The sequence below is a fragment of the Argiope bruennichi genome, chromosome 9 (assembly GCF_947563725.1).
Source record: "Argiope bruennichi chromosome 9, qqArgBrue1.1, whole genome shotgun sequence".
Taxonomy (NCBI): Eukaryota; Metazoa; Arthropoda; class Arachnida; order Araneae; family Araneidae; genus Argiope; species Argiope bruennichi.
Genome location: NC_079159.1, coordinates 105,248,502 through 105,269,783, shown reverse-complemented (window position 1 = coordinate 105,269,783; position 21,282 = coordinate 105,248,502). Strand labels below are relative to the sequence as shown.

The window sequence follows — 21,282 nt, the reverse complement described above, 5'->3', positions numbered from 1 at the left end:
TTGGATAATGTCCGTCTCTCTGTCTGTAACAAACACGATTTAAGTTATGTGGTTGAAATTTGGTATACGTCGTTATATCAAATTTATAGACTTCTATCAGATTTTGAGTAAAATTTATTCAGAGAAAATCCATATGTCCAGCTGTTCGAATATAAATTAGCGCGATAACTACAAAACGAAGAGAGCTAGATGGATAAGATGCGGTACACATATTTAATATCTATAGTATATTGAGCCGAATCCAACTACTTGTTGACTGTCTGTCGATATGTACTTTCGGAAAGATCTAAACGCTCTAATTAAAAAATGCAATGACTTAAATATAACGAGCTGGATTTTGAGACTACAAGTGTAGGTTTTTGTCACATTTTTGTTTTAATGAATTAAAAAAAAGTGTTTAAAACATAAATTCGATTTCTGGATACCAGTGAAAAGTCGCCAAAAAACTCGCCTAACTCGACACGATCGATTTAGTAAAAATTCTAAATTCACGCCAAAAAGGTTAATAATTTTTTAACTATTGTATGCCAGTGTCGTCTTTGGCGTTACCTGGCGTGACAATTTTATTAAAGCATATGAAAAAAAGTTTTGGGGAAATTACTGCCAATGGTTTTCTAGGGGCCGCAGTGGCCTGGTGGTAAGGTCTCGGCTGGTGAGCCGTAGGGTTTCAGGTTCGAGACCCGATTCCACCGAAGAACCGTCGTGTAAGGGGGTCTGTTGCATGTTAAATCCGTCATGCCAAACGTCCTCCCGCTGGTGTGGTGTGGAGAGGGGGGGGGGGTGCCAGCTCAGGTGTCGTCCTCGTCATCTGACCGCGGTTCAAAATGACGAGGTCCGTCCCAAAATAACCCTCATGTTGCTTTACAACAGGACGTTAATATAACTAAACCAAAAACCAAAGCCACTGTTTTTCTATGTGAACAGATCCATGATACATCTCTACAAATCTCGCATGAAGTGCTATTAGTGTATCTTTCGTTAGTTGTTAGGGAGGAAAAATTGCATAACTGTTTTATTCGCAGTTGGAAATGGCTGTTAAAGCATCCTACTATGTATAAGCATCCTTAACTAAACCATTGGATGTAACTAAAACCTCCGAGTTTATCGTGCGGATCTCAGAAATTAAAAACTAAATAAACCCGATCTTGTACCTTTGGGCATTGATCAACGAGTTAAAGATAGGACCGGGCTGCGGAGTGTTCCCAGGGAGCGTATTTGTTTTGGGATTTACTTCTTAGGTATGTTTCCCTCCTCTTTTGAAGTCTCTGGATCGATTAAAGTTCTTCGAAGTAGCTCGTAATCCTCTTAAATGATGAACGATGATGGGTGAAAAGCCTCATAAAAACGCAGGCTTAGAGATAAAGGAAGTTTTTCCGTTGCTCCCTTTTTTTTTTTTTTTTTTTTTTTTCCAGTTCGTTACGGAAAGTTTTTTTTTTCTCTTCCCCCCCCCCCATACGGAAAAAATAGGAAAAAGACTTCAAGATAGAACAAATACAGAATAGAATAAAATACTGGCATCCAGAAACTTTATAAATAAATTCTTTTGAATTGCTTAAATTTTTTTTTCACTGGAAGTATTTGATTTTGATAGTAATGAGTAGAGAAGCTCACTTATAAATAAGTTGAATAATTTAAAGAATAGAGTTATATTTTTTATTTTCTTGTATGCAAATTATATAAACTGTGTACTCATTTAAGACCAACACAATTTTCTGAACTGCAGCGAAATTTAGATATAATTCAAATAGATTATTTTTAAGGAAATATTGCGATATTTATAATAGTGTGTTCTTGGAGAGAAAAATTCGAAGACAAATTTGTTTTCATTAAAAAAGAAGGGGTGGGGGGGAGAGAAGTCGTATCTGATAAATCGCATTTAAGCTTTCGTAACATTTGAAAATATCGTTTTTAGTCAGTTTATATTAATATTAACTCAATTATATTTAAAAGAAAAACATACAACGTCCAATGTTCTTGATAAATTTCGAATCTTTTCTTGAAAGAAATATTTTCGATTATCATTAGAACTAAGTGAGTGGCTCTAGATATCGGGCAGCATGTTAATGGCTATAGGTTTGTCATGGGCTAGATTTCAGTTACTGATATCTATATTGATCTGGGCAGGCTGAGAACCTAATTGTCAAATTGATCAATCGATGTTCTTTGGAGTTCCCCCAAAAAGACTTAGGAGATGGAATACGAGCTGCAACTCGTCCGCCAAGCATGTTCCACACATCCTATTCTTTGAAGCTTTTGTCCACAGTGTTCCCCTAATGAGAACAGGCAGTGCCATCCATAAAGAGAAAATTAACGCCATTGTACCTTTGAATGTACACTCATGTTATTGCAGAAGGATATTCCGATAAATAACGTCTATCATCGTCTTTTTTTGGACATGCAGATCTGTTCTAGAACTTAGCAAAGAATCAATAAAAGAATCAAGAAGCTAGAATCAGCAAAATCTATAAGTTTAGCATCACCGTAAACTATGGTGTTCAGTGATGTTTTTTGCTTGTAACATGTCCCTGGCACTCTCGATAGGAAAATACGATGCGAATAAGAATTCATTGAAAATGCGGGTATATCAGAAAAAGTTCACAGTCCAGTTATAAAAATGGCTAGTTCGCTTATTATCTGCCCCAGGCTGATTGGAGATGGCAGAGATCCACTGTGATTGGAGCACATTTCGCATGCCGGCGGCCATATAGAACATACTGTTCTAAAATTCTTCGCAAGGCTTGCTTCGATTTTGTGGTGTCCGTGGCTGCCTACATAACATAACGTCATCCTGCGTCCCCGATGTATATAAGACTATCTTATCAGTTGAATGAGCACAAGTTGGAAAGAAGAGGAAAGAAAGAAACGAAGATACGACAACCTATCCAGGGAACTTCACAGAGAATTTTCACCGGAATCGCACCCTATACAGCTATATTTAACGTTGTAACAAAGTTATAATTAAATGAAGGGAACAAAGATATTTAAAAACAAATGACAATGAACTTTCAGAGAAATGTTGATAGTTACAGACGCAATCTCTATATTTTTGAAGCCGTTAGTTGGAGTTATATATAGAGATTACTGATTGAAGTGAAAAAAAGAAGAAAAAATTGAGAAATGATAAAAATTGATAAATAACATTGTAGGCATCTATATGACATATATAAACAGTATTAAATCAGAAATCTATGGCTACTGCTTGGGTTCTGTGGTTTTGATTTTGATTTCTGTTCATGGTTGCCTACAGCTGTCATGACAAGTTTGATACTGTACTCTGCATGCTTCTTTTAGCAGTTATAACTAAATATTAGTCGCATGTTGTCTTGTAACTTGGGAATGACTCGTTCTTAAACATTTGTTTGTGTTTCCATTTTTTGGAAACGCTTCCAAGGCCTACATTTAACACTGCTCTATTTCGAGTTTCTCGAATACTTACTTCTGCGAATGTCCACATTCCAATTGTGCGCATGTTATGGACTAAATGGCTCGCCGAAACGATTCCTTTTAAGCAATTTAGTGAATTACTGTTCCTTCTAAAATCCCGTTCCCATGGCCTGTTGCCTTTACAGATAAAGTCTTAAATCTGCCAGTGTAGGACCACTCTTACCTGTGAACGTCGGTCGGGAGCTTCCCGCAAAAATGTCAGTAAAATGAACAGACATCAAAGAGCCCCGAGAAACCGCAAGTGAGGGGAAAGAGGGCAAAATGCGCTGAACTCAAGGCGCGCACATGCCATGGGAACGAATCCTTAACGTCTGCAAGTTGATCTTGTTATTGTCGATGTCATCTTTTGACATATTTCAACTTGAAACAGAAGCATTTATTTTTCCTAAGAATGTGTTCGACTGTTTCATTTTACATTCTACAATGCATTTTAAGGTACAAAACGGTACATTCTCAAAGGTATATTTTTTTGCTCAAGTGCATAATTTCCATATGATTCTGAAATAACCTTAATTTATAGGACATGAATATAAATATCTTTTACATTTAATTAGTATAAATTCTGTTTTCTTTTTCGTATGTATTATTGCTTCTGAATGTTCTTTCTTTTAAAAACTGGAATTTAATACCAATAAAGGAAAATGTACCCTTATTTTGCTCTCAGATTGCCTTCTGGTTTTAAAAACATTGACATGAAATGGAAGCTTATGCCTGATATATTAAACCGATTTGAAATCATTATGACCTATAGATTGATTATAGAAAAGCGCCAATGATTTTTGTTTCTCGGCAAGATCCATAGATATGCAAAAATGAGTTTTTGAAAAGAAATTTGTGTAACACTTGTTTTGGTCTAATTGTTTAGTTATTCAAAATCCTTTTTTTTTATATATGCACTTACTTATAAATTATATTTTTCAAACTTTTTTTCATTTAAACGTGATATCAAATTAAATGACGGCAGTATTCTCTGATTTGACCTTCTGTGTGTTTGATTGGATTGTATTTTTAAATTTCGTTATTATACGACAAAAATTACATTATTTTATTAAAAAAAAGTTGTCGATGTCAAACTTGTAATTCTGTCTTTTTCACTTAATGATGTTTAATCAAAAAAAAAAAAAAAAAAAAACTTTTTTGTTATTGTGTAATGGGTATTATCTTGATCATGTTGAATTTGCTTTCATTGCAGGCTGTTCTATTTGTACCATTACGCCTTCTATGCTTACCACTATCGCTTTAATGGTCAGTACAGTTTCTTGGCCCTGGTCACGTCCTGGTTATTCATTCAGGTGAGTTTCTTTTAAAATACTATTATGTATAAAAACATTTATAATATATATAAAAACGTATTGAAATTTTTGAATATATTTTTATTGCAACGATATAATTGAAGATTATTATATGTTGGAAAATCACAAAATGTAAAAGTTTCTCTTTTTACTACCTTAAGAAAGTAGGGGTTGTGGGCGCGCCTCGATATTAAGGATGAGAATCTTCCGGTATGATGATTGGTTCTCTCCACCCTTGAGGGTACATGAACGGGTTGGTTTGGTTACCTCCCATCGATGACGAGACGTACTTCCTTAGGGAAGGGTTGTACCGTGGCCGGTGATGGGGATAGTTTCTGCCAGAATTGCTGTCGCGGTAGTCCAGTCATTCAAGTTTTTCTTTGTACCTTCGGGGGGGGGACGGAGTAGTCAGTCTATGACTACCCTAAGAAAGTGACCACTAATGATATTTTGCCATGATCTTTTGAATTACTTATAGGACTATTGGGCACTTTTCACACTTACCGCATGATGAAATGTTGCTCATTTAATACTTAAACGTAAAAATTTTTTGATTTTCATTTCTTTATTTATATATTTGATATTTGCATCATTTTTTTTTCTCTATCTCGTATCCGTATTATACAAACAGAAAATAATCGCTTAAATTTCAAGCTCAAAGTTTTGAAAGTTGCTCGTTTTAGTATTTCTTGAGACAGAAAGCACCTTTTTAGAATTATGTTTGTCTGTGAACAATGATAACTCAATGTTTTGAGCTAGACGGTTGAAATTTAGTATGCGGTCAATAACGATAATCTCTTAAACAACGATAGGAAGACTCGAACACAATTCAGAAGGAATCGTATATTTTAGATTTGTAGCCCATTAACATAAGTTTGAAATCCACATGCATGCTTTGCATGTGGTTAACTTAATCTCCTAAAATTACTTTTGGGTCTTATGAAATGAGACAAATGCTATTATAAATTTTTTTTCCCTAATCGAAGCATTCCATTAATATTCTGACTGTTTGTCTTTGAGTTTTTAATTTTAGAATTATTAATTTTACAAAAAATTAATTGAAGTTTTAAATATTCGTTTAAATAGTTTTACCTATTGTTTGAAATATGGCTATAGTTCTCGGGTCAATTCTGTGATCAATGACATCTCGAGTCACAACTCAAGAAATCTATGATGTAATATGTGTTTCTTTGAATATCAATTGCTGATGTTTAGTTGTAAATTCTGTCCAAATATGAGGCACTTTTAAATGTTATGTGTGTATCTAGGAATATTCAAAGGGCCGCGGTGGCCTGATGGTAAGGTCTCGGCTTGTAAGTCGTAGGGTTTCAGGTTCGAGACCCGATTTCACCGAAGAACCATTGTGTAAGGGGGCCTGTTGCACGTTAAATACGTCAAGGACAAACGTACTCCAGCTGGTGTGGTGTGGTGTGGAGAGGGGTGTGCCAGCTCAGGTGTCGTCCTCGTCATCTGACCGCGGTTCAAACTTACGAGGTCGTCCCAAAATAACCCTAGTGCTGCTTTACAACGGGACGTTAGTAAAAAACTAAACTGAACTAGGAATATTCAATTGGGCATAGTGATAAACGATTTTGTGTTTTAAACCAGCTCTGAGTAAACTGTTTAAATGAAATTAATGGCAGTGGTATCCCTGAGAGCTTTTTGCATATCCTCTTATAAAAGTGTTATGCCCCTTCTCAGAGTATAAAAATTGTGATAGACTGTTAACATCATGTGGGTTCAATTTATTTTATTTTCAGAGTATTGCCTATAAACTCTGCTTTTTAGTATAGTGAGAAAAAAAAGAGCATGCATTTTGGACATTTTTTTGTTGACTAATTTGGATCAAAATTGGACACAGAACTAAAATTTATTATTAAGATCTTGCGCCAAATTTCATTTGCCTAGTTTACCGTTTAGTTGTGTTTATGAATTATCACATCTACTTCAGTGCAGACTGACACGAATTTTGTTTAAAATTTGTTACGGATCTGCAATTTAGATGTAAATTTTACATCTAAAATCTACTGTCATTTGCTCTCAGACAAACTAAACATTCGTCATGTAAAAGGATTTCTTTCAAAATTCGATCGACTGTTACAAATTTGGTGTGACCTCCTCAAACTACATTTCATCCATCTTGCTCAAGGTGTTTCCAATTTGCCCAAAACGGAATTTATCAAATGAAATATAAGCACTTGAGTCGAGAAATGCATTTTAATATTTCCTTGTCCCCTACATATTGCCCTGAAAATTTGTGAATTGTGAATTTTAAAAATTCACGCTCTTATAGGAGCTATAAATTTGTATAGGCTTGGAATATGCTTATTTTATACTTTTTAGTCCGTCATGATATATTAAGGTGAATAACATGGTATATTAATTACCTTGATTATTTTTTGCTTTTGAATCTTGTGTGTGAAATTTTACAACTGATTTTAAATTTTCCATTACCTGATGACAAAATTTGTGCCTGAGAAGAAAATGTGCTAATGTTGCATTGCTATCCAATTCTGAGCTATATCTAAAGTCTCAAATCTAGCTGATCGAGAAGTTTGTTTAAAATAGATTGCAAAATTTGTACTTGACAGATAGACCAACAGACAGATAAGAAAGTGAGTTAATGAAAATGTGTTAAAAAAAAGTGCATAAATAGATTGACTAGGAGAGACGAATACCTAATTTCTTGTTTACTTTTTATTTATTAGAAAGTATTTCCTAAGTTGAAATTGAAGTTATTGTAAATGTAGCAGCTGATAAGTTCTTTCCAGTAATATAAAGCTCTATTAAAGTTTTAGATAAATTTATTAAAACTTTGTTTAACTTTTATTTTGTTTTCGTTATGTATTATTCATTTTTGTTGTTTTTGCCTTCTAGTATCTATATACAAAAGAAGCAAATGCAAAATCATTTATATTTATTTTCTCATTTTACAGCATTCCATGGTTTATTTCTTCCATGAGTATGAATTGCCAGCCATTTGGAATGCAATGGAGAATGAAACAGATTATGATTCGGATGGATCCTACAGTTTCGATAACTACTTGCTTCCATCAGACGGTTCTCTCGCGGATGATGAGGATGATTCTAATTTTCAGGAAACCTCCGCACCTAGTCAGGAGTCCAGTTTCGATGATAATATTCCAACCTCCTCTGAGGTGACTGATAGTGGAGATACATCTTATTCGCACTCAAGTATTTCTGTTGCCAAGAGAAGATAAGTGAACAGTGCAAGAGGAAACGGGTCAGCTGTGTAAGGAAATTTGCATGCTGTTGCATGAGCCAAGAAGCAAGTCATTTATATTGCAAAAATTTATTTATTATCTTTCCATTTGATGATGAAAGTTATGTTATTGCATGTAGAGCTGGGATTGTGGATTTTAAAAGTTCTTTAATGGTGGTTATCAAATCAGTGTAAAGATAGTATCGTTTTTATGTTCATATATCTCTGCGGGGTATATTTTTTAAGTCAATAAATTTGCATGATCTTGTGCAATTTGATGTTTTTAAAGTTCATGTGTTGATGTATGTAAAGTGTTTAATTTATTCTATATGTATATAAATACTCAATTTATATATATAATATATAAAACTGGCTTAAAATTGACTGAAAAAAAATGAAGCCAGAAGTTGAATTGAAGCCACTTTTTAAGCTATCAAATAAAGTATTTAATCATTACAAAGTTATTATTATTGGCTCAAAGAGTGCAGATCAGAAAAGTTAGACTTTAATGAAGAAAAATTCAATTTTTAATTTAAAAAATATTAGTTATGTTTTAAGAGTTTTTTTTTTATATATTATTTTTTTAAAGTTTCAGAAAAGTTTTATTTAAAAAAAATATATTTTTAATTGGTCAAGGAATTAGCATTATCAATTGGCCAAGGAAAAATTCCTATCTGATACTTGAATTAGCAGAATTGAAAGACCCATTATGGTGATGCAAACTTCTGCTGTGCTAATGTCAGTAAAAAATTTTTTAGTCTTATTAAAATGGCATTTACATAAATTTGCAATGATTTAATTGCAAATTTTCTTCGGACTTTGTTAGTTTTATCTATTTCTTTGACATTCCAATTCATTTCATTTGAGATAAGCCAATAATTACATTAACTCTAGACTATCTTTATTCAGTTGTCTTCCCTTTTTGATCAGAATATTTTCTTGATTTGAATATACTACAGGAAATCGGCTACTGAAAATGCACTTAATAAAGTAATCAAAAAATATTTCATTAAAATCAATCACTCGGTTATAAAATAATGTTAATATTTTTTGTTCAGAATTAATCTTACCATTTTGATCTGATTCCCTGATATTTGTAATCAATAAAAATGAGTTAAATCTACTGAATAATATTCAATATACTGAAATGTAAATATATTTTTGTTACAAGAAATGTGTTCCATTCTTATTTTTTGTATTAAAAATAAATTTCCTATTCCAACTGTTTGTTAATTTATAGAATAATAATTTTTTTTTGATATTTTAGTTTTTATGTAATAGTTTAACTGGAATGCAAATATTTGATTTTAAAATGACAGAAAAATTAAATTTTTATATTAAAAATTTAAGATATTTAAAATTATAGGGTATCTGAGAAGACTTGAATATGTTGCAAAATTATGCAATACATGGATAAAGAAACTAAAAGGCTTTACTGACTCTCCATAGAGTTTTGAAAATTAATATATTTTTATGTAAAATCCCTTGATTGTGTTGAATGTGCTCATTATTTAATTCATGTCACGCATATTCAAAAGTCCATAAAGTTTTGAATTAAATAGCAGCTCCGATTGCTTTAAATCCTTGAAATGAATGCAAGGTTTTTGATACACAAAATCTTTCATTTAACCTCGCATGAAGGAATGTAATCTAGAGATCTTGCGACATGTATACTGATTAAAATTTTTTCATACAGTGCTCATCAGCCTGCACTTAGCCATTTCTATTGGAATTCTGTCAAATAACAATATTATGAAGCAGAACCTTAGGAGCTATATTAATAATATGTGAAAGAGCGAAAACCACCATTTCTAGTTTGTTTAACATCATCATGCAGTATACATAAGATTTTCAGACACCCTATATCTAAAATAAGATAAATCTTAAGACTTGATATGTAACTTTGTATAAGAATTCATTAAAAAATTTTCAAGTTGAAATTTATGATATCCTGAGTGTTTTTTAAAGGATATTTTACCTAATATATATTTAATTTCAATGCATGCTATGAGATCTAATTATTATTTTTTTATAGTTCTGAAGGGGATATATATTTTAGTGCATCTTTAATCTAGAACTCTAGATGTATTATTTTCCATTTTAAATCAAGAAAATCCCATGGCTATTGTTTGTTTGTTGAATTAGTTTCTATTGAAACTTAATTTCTTTGTCTTTTCATGTATTTAATTGGGTCATTCATTGAATTATATTTATTTTGTTTCCATATATATGTTTACTAAGGAGCTCGAGTTTGATATGTTTTAAGAGCTTTATGTTCTTTTTAAGAGGACAATAGTTGATTTAATCTGTGTATGGAATGGAAATTTTAGATTTTTTTTTAATCAAATTGAGCTTTATTATTTTTATATGTTGTATTTGTTTTCATTTGCCGGTGATTTAGTACCAATATTTATTTATAGATTGCTATTCTTTTTTCTTCCTTTTGATTAGTAGTTGTAATTGCATTAAGTTGTTTCCTCCACACACACATATAAAAAAAAATTGTAAAATATGATTTTTTTAAAAAAAATTCCAAAATAAATATTTGTAACCAATTATTATTATTTTTTTTTACATTCATATTTATTCATTTTATAGGTAGATTCTCCCTAATTGAAATATTGCATGACTCCTTTCTATGTATTATATGTGTGTGCATATACATATATGTGTGCACTTCTTCAAGTGCATATTCAATGCGAATTTTGAATGCATTGAAATTTTTTTAAGACTTATATGTTCATACAAGCAAATGCAATTTTTAAAAAAATAAAAATGAAATTATTTGATTGCATATTTATTTTTTGAAACATGATTTACATTATACTTTTTTTGTAAATAATTATTTTTTATTTCAAAATTTTTCATAAGCATTTATTTCAAAATGTGTTTATTCTATTCTAAATCTGAGGTTTATTTATTAAAACAGATGTTTTGAAATAATAATTTTATTTAATTATTTTATTGTTCCTTAATTTCATATATTTATATAATTTGTTATTTTTGTTTTTTTATGAATTCGCAGGATTATTGGAAGTAATATTTTTTCTGCTCCCTCTATATTTTATTTGAATGATGAAACTGATGAGATGAGTAATTGAATAGAGGCAACTGTTTTGCCTTTAATCAGTTTAAGTACTTGCCCTTGATGTCAGGCATGTTTGGAGTGAGACATTTTAATTGTACTTCTTGAAATATGTTTATTAATTTTATAATGTATTATCACTGTTCTTTCATATTGTTCATTAATCCTCATTGTTGAGTTTCATTTTAATGCAATCGTATCTGATATTACGTTCAAAAAGTTCCTGAACTAATTTGTGTTGAAGTTTTTTTTCAAATGTAAATGAATTATGTCAATTCCTACAGTGCGGATGAAGAGCACCGTCTGACAGATTAATCAGAACTAATTTCATCCTTTTAATATATATGCGACATAGATAAGCTTGCTATTTCAGGCATTCGAAATTTCCCTTCGTGGGGGAAGGCATATTTTTGGGTTCTCTGTCATAATACGTCACTGGTTCCTTCAAACCTAAGATGATTTGTCGAAACATCAGGCTCCAATACTTTTATTACCAGTGTATTTCCAAACTCGTCCTACACAGGTTTTTTTTTTTGTCTGAAGAATTTATGTAAGGGACAAGTATAATGATGGAGGCACTGGAAGAGGCGAAAAAAGGAGGCTTGTTGACAATGTTTACATTTGCATTTTTGCCATTGTTTGTACATAGCTGCACAATATAGTTACTTTGAAGTAAAAGCTGAATAAACCGATTTGATCTGTGTTCATTTTGCTGCAATAAAATGAACAATTAACGCAATAAATAAAATTTTTGGAACGTTAAATTATTATTTTTTATCTCTTTTTATGCAGAGACCGCTTGCATATATTCTGTAGTATTCTATGTTCCAGTTTGCATGCATTGTTTTTCATAAATTAAGAAAAAAAATTGTTCACTCGCAAAAGAAAACGGCTAATAGCTCTGTTGGTTTAAAATGAAATTGGCTGAACTGACCGTTTTGAGAAAAGTAAATTCTGCTCGCTTTTGAGCATATGCTATTCCTCTTTGATATCTCCAAAATAGGGGAGAGATCTAAAATGGAAAGAAAATTTAAGATTGTGATAGAATTTCTCATGTTTTTATGGTTTGCTGTGTTTATTGTCTACAGGAGCGTTCCTAATCGAGACAAGTAAACATCTGTATCATTTAACATCTAATTGCATGTTGTCGGCGCCAACTTCACTTTCTGATTTCTCATGCAAAATATGCAGTTGATTTCAATATTAAATTGGCATGGCACATTTCATATATAGTTGAATGTTAGTTGAAATTAAACAGGCTGATTAAAAGGAATCAATTACCATTCATAGTTTTTGAGCTTAGTTTATATATTTTCTAATATATTTATTGTCTTAAAGAATTTTACACAGAAAAATTGCCATAATAATAATAAAATGTAAACTCTATTGGGATTTTATTATAGAATTCAACATGGGAAGGAATTAAGAACAAAAGAATGAGGGGAACAATAATTAAATGTTTAAGGTTATGAAAAATGTTATATATTATGATGAATTCTTTTTGAAATAATATTTAGTTACTAAATGATTGAATGACTGCTAAATTGAGATCAGTAACTTGTATATTTATTTTAATTTAAAGATAGTGCAGAAATTATTTTTCATTTTTGACTGTAAATGACAAATCTTTGCTTAATTTTTAATTAATAAAATTTCTAATTAAAATTTCAAAATTCCCCAGAAGGACACATTATCTATTTCCAAATCATCGCTAAAGGAAATCTGGTATATCCTGGGGTATGCCAACAGAGAGACAAATATTCGAGTTAATTGTTACTAATAAATGCAACTAGAACTTTGTTGTCTCAAATTCAGTAATTAATACTCATACTAATAAAAGTTTTTTTTTTTTCCTTCCCGATTTTCGAATTCAATTTCTTTGCGAGACTGACAACTTTTATTACATGAGTGAGTGAATTTTTTCTCCTACTTTCTCTTCTGATTAATTTTTGAAAAATATTGGAAAATATTTTGAATCTTTTACCTTTCTATCATATTTTAAAATGAAAAATTTAGGAATCGCTTGACTTCGACTTTAGCCAACACTCGGCATTACCGTTATTCTATTTCTAATGCCAATCATTAAGTTAAATATTTCCTCATTTCACTGCTCTAATGTAGGAAAAATCTCGTATTTAATAATATTCTTTGATTTCTTTAAAAATTAATTATTAAAATTTTTATAGGTTTTTCCTGATGTATGGAAACTAGCCGTTTTCATGCTATTAATAAGTACAAGGGATTATTTATCTTTGTGACTTAAAATCTTCGGTTATAATTTATTTCATTAATATTTTGTTGCTAGGTTACAATAAATTTGAAAAAAAAAAAAAAAACTTAATGTTATTAAATCGCAATGAAAAAAAAATTCTTCCAGTTTTAATACATTTTAAATTTTTATTTTAGAAGTATTTGCTTATTTATGTATTTATTTAATACATTAATTAACTTTTTTTCTTGTATTTTTCTATATGATATATGATTTTTAAAAAATTCTTACTTTAATCGCTACAGATAATTTACTTTTAAATTGAAATTAAAACTTGAACACAATAAAAGTAAAATGATTCAATGTTGAAGAAGGAAAAAAGTCTTTAGAATCATTTGTTTAAGTTTTTTAAAGAAATGTTCTTGTGAAAAATGTGAAAATGAAAGAAGTAATATATAAAAGAATTGCCGATTTGTTTCGAGTGTTTATTTTAGAAAAGAAACATGAATGCGATTAATAGTAATGTTATTAATGTTTTATATAAAGGGGGCGAAACTTATTACAAATATTTGTATTTGCATTGCTTCAGTGTTAATATTGCATGAAAAAAATGCATGCGTGAAAACGTATTTGTTATTCATAAAAAACAACATATGTTTACTATAGATGTCTAAATATTTGTTCCTATTTTGTTTTTAACTAGATCTCTATTGTTGTTAAATTATGTGTTCTATTCGAATTGTTGTATATTCAGATGTAAATCCGTTTTCTTAAAATTCCAAATTAATTTTGTTGAAATTAAAAATTTTAAAAAAGTATGTGTTCTCTATTGTGAATGTATGCAAGAAAATACTAATTATTGTTTTCGTTGTTATTCGACTGGGTCTTTCTTTTGTGTCATATGTGTTGTAGATGTATTCGACGGTGTTTCATCATAGTTTCCAACTGTTCTATAAAAAAATGAAAGACTCTGGATGTAAAATTTGTTTTTCTATGTTTGAAAAGGGCTTTCAATAAAGACAAAGCTCACATTTTTTGTTGTTTCATTGTTTTTGTAATGAGTAAATTTTTTCTCTGCTTATTTTTTTCTTAAATCTATAAGAAGAAAATGACCTTACTAATACAGCAGGGATGGACAGACTTCTCCAGAGTACGAGCTACTTCTAATTTTTCAAGGTGTTGCAGTCCATTCATTAGCGTAGGTCTACAATATTTATTATAACTTAATAATAAATACGGAATGTTTACTTGCATAACTACAAGCATAATAATAATAATAGAAAGATACAAATATAATAACATCGGTACAAATATACTAACATCAAATGATACATTTTATATCAAATAATTCAAAATACATTTAAAAAATAAATTAATTTTATCAAAAGTTAGTTCTTGTAGTTATAGTTAGTAGAAAACTTAGTCTGCATACTGTCCGCAAATCTTGGATATCTCGGTATATAATTACTAACTGCTCATTTTGCACTGGATAAGTGGTCGTCGATGAGACAGGAACGACATGTTGTCCTAATTATATTCATCGTTCAAAATGCAGATTCACGCAGGTAGGCAGAGTCAAAGAACGATATGCAACTGTTTTAAAATTAGAATACTTTACTTCTTAAATTAGATTCTAAAAGTTATTCTTGGGTTCTGAACTACGCGTTTTTAAAATTGTCATTTTGAAGGAGAAAAACTTCGTGAGAGTTCGTGAAACTTCGTGAGAAAAACTTCGTCTTTTAGAGATGATGAGAATATAATGTTCCATAAATTTGTGTCTATTAGTATGCGAGTCTTAGGTCTTAGTACAGACGGGTGCGATCTTTGACGATCAATTGCTGATATACAGTTAATATGCAAGTGCCAGCGAAGTCGAATATGTATTTTGAAAAACCTTTTTTTAAAGGACTATTTAAGAGGAATATTTTACGTAGAATTACTATTGTAGTCACAAGATAATATACAAAATTTCGTTTGTCTTTGCCATTTTGAGTTTCTGTGTTTAGATGCATGCGATACTATAGACCGACTGATAGTGGCATACCTACATAAAAAGGAACATGGAGCAAATATCAAACCATGCCCTTCTCTCTCTCTCTCTCTCTCTCTTTTTATTTTTTTATGAAAGGTGACTTTTACTTTTTCTGACCTTTTGTACCGAGCAGTGCAAAGATTGAAAGTATAATTAAGCCTAAATAATAATATATGAAATGTTTTGGAATTAATTATTCAATAATTATAAATAACCTTAAAATGATAGTTATATATGGATAATTCTTGCGTATAAATGTGACAGTTCTTGTATCATAAGAATATTTTTTTAAAAAACGTTTGAAACACAAATTTTATAAAATGAATTTCGGAAGTTTTATGATAAGGTTAAGCAGAATTTTTTTTTTCATTCTAATTTTAATAAGGCTCAAATAAAAAATATCAAATAGTTGTGTTTGTGGAACTTTTAATGCACGATAAAAATATTAAAAATATGGTTTCTATTTATATCATACTATATATATATAATTATAAGGCAAAAGTTATGTTACATTTTTGTTCTTGGGCATTATGTAGAAAAAACTCTGAATATTGAAATAAATTCTCTGTTAACCCTTTAAAGGGCCATTTTTTTCTAGTCGTATTATGTTAAAAAATTTTACGCTTGAAATTAGAATAAAAAAAGGGATTCATTTAGCTCATTAGATAAATTTAATTTAATTTAATTAATTAAGTTGGTTCATTAATAATTAAGTAACAAATCAAGACACATCATTTTGTCTGAGATAAAGAACTGAAGCATCTAAGTTTCTGACTTACCAAAAACATTTGTCAGAACTTATGCCAACCTACATAATTTCATACAAAATTTGATAAATTTGGTGGGAAGCATACTTCCCAGGGCCCTAGACAGGGTAATAACACATAAAACCACTCAAAAGTATTAGCAATTAAGTTAAAAACTATAATAACATACAGAATTATTTCTATTGCATCCGTAAATATATATACTAAAATTTGCTTTTAGTGATATTTAATAGTATAACTGGCATACACCTTGCATGAAGTGAGAAGGTATGGAATTAGCAAAAACTCAAAAGATCTGATGAATTAAAATGAATGCAGTATTAATTTGTGTATGGCATGTAAAATTCTATTCCGTTAAAGTTTTAGTAAAAAGGATTTATATACATTTAAAAAGGGATACATTACTGAATTTTTGAAGACTTAGAGGTTGGTAATGTAGATTTATCTCCCTCGCTTTTATCGAGGTGAAAATGTTTGATTTCTCATTGAAGTCAGTTTATACTTAAAAGAACTAAATCGCTGTTTTTCTCTCTTTTTTTTTTTTTCCCCCTTCTTTTCTTTCCGGACTAAAGCTCTGAATGTTTCCATAAACGCATCTTCACTAGTCTCAAAACAGTTGAATGACCTCAATTTACCAGCAGCTATAACTATCTGTTTTTGAAAAAATATATTAATGGTGCATAGAATGACATGTACTATACTAATAATGTGTTATAATGTACTTAAATGTTTCTTTTGAACTTTATTAGAACTAAAAAATTTCAAATGCAGCTATCAAATCTTAAAATATGCATACAACATATCAGTGAGCACTAGGGATTGCAATACCGGTATTCGGTATTTTTTAGATCATAATACCGGAATACTAGTAGTATAAATTTTGGAAAAAGAAAGAAAACACAGGTGTTTCTTTGTTTTATTTGCCAGTTTTATTAGAGAGTGTAAATATCACAAAAAGAATTTGTAACTTATAAATTATAACAGTATATAAAGAATCACAAAAAAGTAAAGGAACATCTTATTTATTTAAATCACAAAAAAGTGTAAATATCACTATTCAGTCTCTGGTACCATTACAAATATTTGAAATGTAATCTTAAAAACATAATGCATCAATTGTACTGTCATTAAGCCTGAAACGTAATTTTGTGCAAAAATTAGCCGCTGTCGAGAACGCTCTTTCGGCATCTTCTCTAGTTGGTGATACTGTTAGCAATGCGCGATATACTTTTTCTAAGTAATTACCTCTAAATCCCTCAGTTTCAAATAAATCGATTTCTCGTCGGATGGTTTTGGATATAGCTGATTTCTGTATTGTATTTTGGTTGTTTGAAATTTTTTTTATTTATCGCTAATTCTAATTTTTGTTCAAGAGACATTTCCTTTTCATTGTCGACATTAGTGTGTTCATAATCTTCGATAACTGTACCGAATTCTTCTGAAAATGGATAGATTTGTGGGTAAAAAACTTGAAGAAAATTTACTCTAAACTTGATCAGATTTGAATTGGTTAGTCTCTTTTCTTCTTTTTAATTTTCATTTTTTAAAATCATTATAATTATGTAAATACCGTAAGACATTCTGTATTATTAATTATCTATAATATTTACGTCCCATAAAAACACGAGTCTTCATTGTTAAAGTAAACATCTCCTCCTTTCATCTTTCCTCTAACCCTATTTTGTCGAATTAAACCCATCCTAATGCATGCGCAAAAGCGTGGTGGTTTTTACAATCTGTTGTCAAACAGCATTTTATCACTTTTCTTGATTTTAAGATGCAACTTTATTCACAGTCTAATTAATTTCGCCCGTTAGGGAGACATAAAAACAAAAACGTATACTATTTTGCTATGTTGCCGATCCCTGAACATATAGTGGAGACAATTTAAAATATTTCTTTTAAATACCGAAAAAACGGTATTTAAACATGTGAATACCGGAATTACAAAATTATACAAATGGCTCAAAATACCGGTATTCGGTATACCAGTATTGCAATCCCTAGTGAGCACGAGCAAGTTTTCTGCGCAAATGATAAAAGTTTAGTTCTATCAACATTCCGTTTCAAAGCAGCCCGAGGACTATTTTGGGAAGAAAGTCGTAATTTTGAACTGTGGTCAGACGATCAAGACGATACCCTAACTACTTTCCTCTCCAAATTTTCGTGTCACACTAAAGGGATGAGGACATCTGACCCTGAGAGATTTGGCAGATACCAGGCCCACTTCTACGATGGCTCTAGGGTGGAATCAGATTTCAAACCTGGAACTATCCGCCCCAGAACTGAAACCTTACTGTCAGACACCTCCTATTAATGTCTGCTAACAATTCTCTGAGTTTATCCATCCATTAACATCCTGTATAATTATTTTATTTCATCTAGCTGTTTTTGTCTTTGAATTACTATCTTCACATCAGCATAGGAGAACGAACAGGCAGAAGGACTTCCTATGAAAGGATTTTCTCCATAATTTGATGGAAATCTACAAGTTTGGTGAAACGATTAAAGAAACAAATTTCATGTCTACAAATTGTTGTGTCTTTGGGTCATCGTGTTCAAAAACCGATAAACGGACAGACGGACAGGGAAACTGGATTCGTGGAGCTTCATCAAAACATTATTATTGAATTTCTTTGGCGATTAGGGACTCTTCAATTAATATGTGAGAAGCTAAAAAATTTGCAATCGGTTGGTCACCAGTCAGTTGTTAGGATTCCTAAACAAATAATATTCGAAGAAATTTTATTGAGAAAGGTTTATTGTCTTTTTCAAAATAAAATTTCAGCCTCAAGTAAATACCAGTGGTTTAAACTTTCATGTAAAGACCCCAATCTGACAAGTAAGCTGATGATCTAAGTAGCAAAAAATTGGCCTCTTTTTTTTATTAGTTAACGATTATCTTTGAATAGAATGGCCTCGTTCATCGTTTGATACCAAAAACCACAGCAAGAAAAGCGAATTAACTCAGCGAATAATACGGGTACTTCTATTAAAGAAAGGCAACATTTAATCCAGCTTGATAAAAAGCCGAGATAACCCACTGAGTAAATCCAGGAGATTTTTTTTCTTCTCTCTAACTTTTTAGGACCATGGAAGTTTTACTTATATTTTCTTTTTTTCCTTTTCTCTATTTTTTTATATAGATATACGTTTTTTTTTATTTTTAGAATCATTGGAAGACAAGTCGGACGCATTAGAAGACTTTTAAGGGCTCGTCTAACAAGCTTAAGCCGAAGTTCTTTGAGACAACTGTTCCTTTAATACTAAATGATTTTAAAGAGAGACAAAAATTGAAATAAAAAATCGAAGTAAAAAAAAACCCACTCTGTTAAGAAAGGAGGAGTTAAAATCTTAAGTCAACGTTTTCAACTTTTCGAGCCTCCCCTTAACTTCGTTTAAATCTCCCGATGATGAGGAAGGGAAAAAAAAAGTATAAAGGAGAAATTCGGTTTAGTTTAAAGTTAAGTTTTTAAATGGGAAGAAGAAAAAGATAAAGAGCAAATTCACATCACAAAAAGATTAAGAGAAGCGATAAGAAAGATCTAGTTTGGATAAGAGCGAAGTTTTGCTACAACTTAAGTTTTCGGAACTCAGAATCTGATGATGAGCAAGTGGCGATTTTAAACAAGCGACAATTTTGTTTTGGCGTGCTTTTTATTGTTTACCTAACGAAGGAAATGCAATTTTAAGAAAGCTTGAAGTTAGAACAAAATCTATCACTTTTTTAAAAATACCTTTCTTGGTTTTTTAAAGGAAAATAATTAAGTGCAATATCTATTAGAGAGTAACAAACTCAGATACAAGATAAGCTAATTTTAAAAATTTGTGGTACGAATTTCCATAAAAAAGAATTTAAAGTGTTTTGTTTATAAAAGCAATATCTGAAAGATTGAGATTCACTTAGCAGGTTTTTTTTGAAAATTGCATTTTTTAGGAGAAAACATTTAGATACGAATCACATACTGGTTACATATGTATATTTTTTAATCTGACCTACATATGAACTGGACATTGAGATGAAAAAGTCATGAATACACTTAGTTTAACTTGTTATTCGAAACAATCTGCTATATTACAGTATTCATGTTTACAGTTTATCTACCATTACTTATATTTTTAAACTTTCAGTCTGTTTTGCCCTTGTGAAATCGGATCCTAGATGGCGCTATATGACATGTCAGCATGAGAGCAGATAGAAAAAGATCCTCAGTTATATATATATATATATATATATATATATATATATATATATATATATATATATATATATATATATATATACACACAAAAAACGCCGTGTAAAATCGCGTTTTTTCAGGAAAGACAGATGAGACTAGAAATAAGTTTTATATAGATAAACTTAAAAAGAAAAAAATATTAATATATAAATAAGAAAATAAAGTTAAAAGCGAGATTCGAAACCAGGACTCAAAACAGAGGCGCCGTTCATATTTTCTGACCACTACAATGCACTGCCCATACATCAAAGAGGAATTTGAATATACTTATTCTAATAGTTAATAATAAATTTTTTTTATTGTGTATATATATATATATATATATATATATATATATATATATATATATATATATATATATATATATAGAGAGAGAGAGAGAGAGATAGAGAGAGAGAGAGAGAGAGAATAATTGCTCGTTTAAGTTATAAGATGTATGCGCCATAAAATTAAAAATGTTAAGAATTGTGGAATGCTAAACAATTCATATTAACGTGAAAAACGCCAAATCCATCGTGGTTAATATATTACAGGATTTTTTGCTTATCTTTTAAGAGATAAAATTACATGGCATCACAATTCAGAATTAAGATCAAAATAAATATAGGCAAATGATCAATGGGACGATCAGTTGCTCTGTGACGTTACAAAACTGCATATATCTTCTTCATCGTTAAGTGAGGATATTAATATCTTGCTTTTTGTTTACATGTCACGAAATCTCTTTTAAGAAGAGGAGAAAACACACCTCATGATCATTTGGCTTCCGGCTGTTATAATGTGAAAGGGAAACACATTTATTGTATGAAAATGCTTTTGAAATTTTCATTTGATATTCTTAAATTATCAAAATCACCCTGAAAATTCGAAGATGATTTTTTAAGCAATCAACCAATTGTGTTCTGCATTCAATTAGACCTAATTATAATATTACCAACCAACACTCCGGTATATTTATTAATATACATATAGAAAACGAAAAAACTTTT

The 21,282-nt window shown here is 30.5% G+C and overlaps 1 protein-coding gene across 2 annotated transcripts in view; it reads left to right on the top strand.

Moving 5' to 3' along the window:
- The window catches only part of LOC129983996 (membralin-like), a 51,841-nt gene extending 37,564 nt beyond the window's left edge, over positions 1 to 14,277 (top strand). For both annotated transcript variants that reach the window (XM_056093739.1, XM_056093740.1), the window contains exons 10-11: positions 4,637 to 4,736; positions 7,673 to 14,277. In XM_056093739.1, coding sequence (XP_055949714.1) covers positions 4,637 to 4,736; positions 7,673 to 7,957 — 385 coding nt within the window. In that variant the 3' untranslated portion in view covers positions 7,958 to 14,277. The remainder of the gene's footprint in view (positions 1 to 4,636; positions 4,737 to 7,672) is intronic.
- Positions 14,278 to 21,282: the final 7,005 nt, after the last annotated feature.